A 4225-nucleotide genomic window follows, 5' to 3' on the forward strand; every position below is an offset into this window, starting at 1 on the left:
TTTTTTAGCTCATTGTGGAGAGAAAGTGAGAGATATGTTGTGTTTAGTTCACAAGAATGGAAAAAGAAGAAGGGTAAATCGATTTTGGGAGCATTAAGAGCTTCAAATTGGTTGTTCATGGTGGTTGTGGTATTGATGACAATGGCAATCTTGTAATTACTTGAAGATGATGAGGGTGAGAGAGTAAAAATGTCATTTTCGGAAAAAAAAAGAAAAAAAAATTGATGACATTTTCGTAAATTATATGAACTTGTGGGGTGAATAGGGCAAAACCAATTTAAAAAAAAAAAAAGTTAGTTTTGTGTTTAACTTTAAGTTATAGGTCAATTCTGCAAAAAGTCCAATAAATTTTGGGCTTCAATTTTTTTACCAATGAGAAAGGCTTTTGTCCCAGCTTTAATAGCCTTTCTCAGGTCTTCGAGTTACATAGAGAGACAAATCTCAAAGTAAAACTCTAAAAAGATCATCCATGTGAAACCACCGTTAACTATTAACGGAAAACCACCCGTCTTCACTCTCCTACGTGCAAAAGACTCCACTGCTTCAAAACTCTGTCGTTTGACAAAATGCTATTCCCACAGTGTAATGTATATTTCCAAGTGAGACAAACAAAAACAGCACACATTAAAGCTGAAACATCAGTTTAGCGGTTTGCCGTTCACAGCGGCGATATGATAAACTAAAGAAAAGAGCTTTCGCCGATTCAAAACAATGGGCTGCGTTTTCTGCAAGAAGTCCGCTGGAGGAAAACATAATCCCGATGAAGCTCCTCCGGGAAACCTCCGCCGTGAAACCAAGACGAATCATTTGCCTTCTTCTTCCTCCACCGCCGTATATGTACCGGAGGTCATCGAAACCGGAGGGAGCAAGAAGGATTTAGGTTCGACTCAGATTCAAACGGCGAGAACGTGGCACACCAGTGACTTCTCCGCCGGCTCTTCTCGCCGCCCGTTGGGGATGAATCTCCGTGCGCCGGAAGGATGGCCACCTTGGCTGATTGCTGCTTGCGGCGAGTCGATCAAAGACTTGACTCCACGGCGAGCCACCACATACGAGAAGCTCGAGAAGGTAAGCATAATCAAAACACTAATCATTATTAGCATAAAGTGATAAAATTAGAAAGTTAATTACTTTTTTTCGATTAATTAATAATTAATTATACTTTTTGTTTTTGTTTTTGATGTAATGAATGTTGTAATTCTATAGATTGGGCAAGGAACTTACAGCAATGTGTATAAGGCTAAGGATCTATTGACTGGAAAAATTGTAGCTTTGAAGAAAGTTAGATTTGATAATTTGGAAGCAGAGAGTGTTAAGTTCATGGCTAGAGAGATTCTTGTGCTGCGACGGCTGAATCATCCTAATGTCATAAAGCTTGAAGGGTTAGTTGCTTCGAGGGTTTCGTGTAGTCTCTACCTTGTTTTTGAGTATATGGAGCATGATCTCACTGGCCTTGCTGCAGCTCAACGTGTCAAGTTTGATCTTTCTCAGGTTTGTGTGTTGTGACACTGATGAATGTATTATTGTTTTACATAAGATTACATGAATTTTAAAATTTTGATGTTTGTGTGTTGTCATTATATAAGTGACTTTAATGTTTTTTATGAATTGTCATTCATTGATTTTTGTTCTTTATAATCTTTACATAATCTGAAGTACATTTTGTTTGTTTTCTTCAGGTGAAATGTTTTATGAAGCAGCTACTATCGGGGCTAGAGCATTGCCATAGCCGAGGAGTGTTACATCGGGATATCAAAGGTTCCAATTTGCTGATAGATAATGATGGAATACTGAAGATTGCTGATTTCGGTTTGGCTACGTTTTTCGATCCAAAGCAAAAGCAAACGCTGACTAGTCGTGTTGTCACGCTCTGGTACCGCCCTCCCGAGCTTCTTCTTGGAGCTACCAACTATGGAACTGGCGTTGATCTTTGGAGCGCCGGTTGTATCATGGCAGAGTTACTTGCGGGCAAGCCCGTTATGCCAGGAAGAACAGAGGTAAAACAGAATCATTGTCTTATCTTTATCATATACAGATGTGTAGGGCCTCTTTATCTTTAGTTGCATTATAGAGAGAAGTTAATGTTTCTTTTGACTTATTTTTGGAAACCAACTTGCATGATCTTGGGACCATATTAAATGTATGTACGCCCGAAATTTTTATTTTTAATAAGTCTGTTGTTTAAACTGCTAATTTGTTCATTTTGTAGGTGGAACAACTTCATAAGATATTTAAATTATGTGGCTCGCCTTCAGAATTGTACTGGAAGAAGTACAAATTGGCAAACGCAACCCTTTTTAAGCCCCAACATCCGTACAAACGTTGTGTGGCTGAAGCATTCAACGGCTTCGACCCATCCACTGTGCATCTAGTCGAGACACTTCTTGCCATAGATCCTGTTGATCGAGGAACTTCTACCTCGGCCTTGAGTAGTGAAGTGAGCCATCCTTCCTCTCCAAATCTTTCTATTGTTTGATTGTATATGGTAAGTTCGTGATTAGATGAAAAAAACACTTCTGGTTTGTGTGTGCAGTTCTTTACGAGTGAACCTTTAGCGTGTGATCCATCAAGTCTACCAAAATATCCACCTTCCAAAGAGCTGAATATAAAGCTAAGGGACGAAGAGGCAAGAAGGTACTTAATTTTTACTTCTTCTGTGCGTTTTCTGGTTGCACTTGCTATTGATTAGATTGATTTGTAATTTGTCTTGTCTGGTGGCTGCATTTGTTTGTCTAGGCAAAAGGGTCTTGCTGGAAAAGCTAGTGGTGTGGAAGGAGCAAGAAGAATAAGGTATCGTGGTGATCGAACTGGGAGAGCCATTCCAGCTCCAGAAGCTAATGCCGAGATTCAAGCAAACTTAGATGTGAGAAAGAAAATCCCCTTTTAATCTCATTCATACTCATGCACACACACATAGAAAGAGCAGGAGCGAGTAGTTAAAAATTTGTATCTGACACTTCCCTAATGTGTCTTGCAGAGGTGGAGAGTGGTACCACAAACACATGGAAAGAGCAAGAGCGAGAAGTTCCCGCCTCCTCACCAGGACGGTGCTGTTGGGCACCCAGTGGAAGATCAGTCAACGAAAAGCTCTGTATTTGGTGCAAAGCCTGAGGCTTCTTTCGGGTCATCGAGATCACTGAAGGCTGGGGAAGGGACGTCAATGAGAAAGGTTTCAAACAAAGAAGGAACCCGGGGGTCTTCTTCTAGAAAGTACATATGGGGGCTTAAACCTCCTCCAGCGCTGGGGCTATCTATGGACTCACTTTTCAGGAGCAGATCAGAAGTTTTTGGGAACCGGAGATAGGATAAGTAAACGGGAAACAAGTTGAAAGTTACATTAGTGCATCAAGAATAAGAGGTTGTTTCCATTTCAATTCAAAGGAGAGAGATTAGTTGAAGAAAGTCATATTCTTTGTAGCAGAATAGTATGAGCGAGATATTGCACGAATGGAAATGTGGTTTGACGCTCATGTAAAAACACAGTTCAGGTACTTTTTTAGAATGTACAGATTGTTGAAATGGGTTTTGTGGTTTCAGACATTAAGATGTTCAAAATGTTTGACTTCTGCTTTTGGGTTTATTCCACCTATTTTTGATCGAATTTGTCCTTTTGCTGTGACAACAAAACCTGATTGGGAAAAAGATCGTAGCTTAAAGTATTTTGCTATAGTATTAAACCTCTAAACCTTTTGCTATGACTAGATTATAGGCCAAATCTCATTTTATTAAAATAATCTACTATTTAATCTTATATATATAAAGTTGCTTTGTGCTCCATTCTCAGGTGTCCACGTCAGCACGGAGGATGGGGCGTTTTGGACATTTGGCGGGTCGGGAGTGGATCGGTGTTTCTCACGCGTTCTTTTCTTTTTTAAATTCTTACGCTCACGCGCATGACGTTTGTTACTGTGAAATGTTATTTTTTCTAAATGGGCTTCGCTTATTTTTTTTTAAAATTGAGCCCGCTTCTTATTTGAGACCCATATGTATTAGGTTCTTCTTCCTTCTTTTTCTTGTGGCTGATTCTTTGCCGACGAAAGCACGCCCCGACTAAAGACGACGCCCTTTGATAACCGTAACGTCTCGCAAATGCTTTAATCCGTCATTTAATTTGGGTTATCCCTTCATTAGTCCACAACTCCACATTAAGATTTCGATCTACCTCTTCGTTTCTACTGTAACCCCCTGGATCTATGTGATGGTTATACCGATTCTACACCACTAT

At 39.8% G+C, this 4225-nt stretch overlaps 1 protein-coding gene across 2 annotated transcripts; it reads left to right on the forward strand.

Annotated features, from left to right (window-relative positions):
- The first annotated feature begins 427 nt into the window (after positions 1-427).
- Positions 428-3972, forward strand: LOC106313079 (probable serine/threonine-protein kinase At1g54610). Of its 2 annotated transcripts, XR_001264297.1 has the most exons (8): positions 428-1068; positions 1207-1491; positions 1680-1997; positions 2210-2437; positions 2534-2634; positions 2737-2863; positions 2978-3488; positions 3785-3972. XR_001264297.1 is itself a non-coding variant. In XM_013750812.1 (7 exons), the coding sequence occupies exons 1-7, from the start codon at positions 712-714 to the stop codon at positions 3302-3304; spliced, it is 1743 nt and encodes a 580-aa protein (XP_013606266.1). In that variant the 5' UTR covers positions 428-711; the 3' UTR covers positions 3305-3565. The 2 variants fall into 2 exon arrangements, 1 of the variants encoding a protein (XP_013606266.1); XM_013750812.1 differs by lacking the exon at positions 3785-3972 and having other exon boundaries at positions 2978-3565.
- Positions 3973-4225: the final 253 nt, after the last annotated feature.

This window comes from Brassica oleracea, chromosome C9 (assembly GCF_000695525.1).
Source record: "Brassica oleracea var. oleracea cultivar TO1000 chromosome C9, BOL, whole genome shotgun sequence".
Lineage (NCBI taxonomy): Eukaryota > Viridiplantae > Streptophyta > Magnoliopsida > Brassicales > Brassicaceae > Brassica > Brassica oleracea.

What these genes read in the sequence shown, in the direction of transcription:
- LOC106313079 (XM_013750812.1), top strand. Translation starts at nt 712, where the DNA reads ATGGGCTGCGTTTTCTGCAAGAAGTCCGCTGGAGGAAAACATAATCCC. An exon ending in CATACGAGAAGCTCGAGAAG is followed by an intron (nt 1,069 to 1,206) that starts GTAAGCATAATC and finishes GTAATTCTATAG; the next exon opens with ATTGGGCAAGGAACTTACAG. An exon ending in AGGGACGAAGAGGCAAGAAG is followed by an intron (nt 2,635 to 2,736) that starts GTACTTAATTTT and finishes TTGTTTGTCTAG; the next exon opens with GCAAAAGGGTCTTGCTGGAA.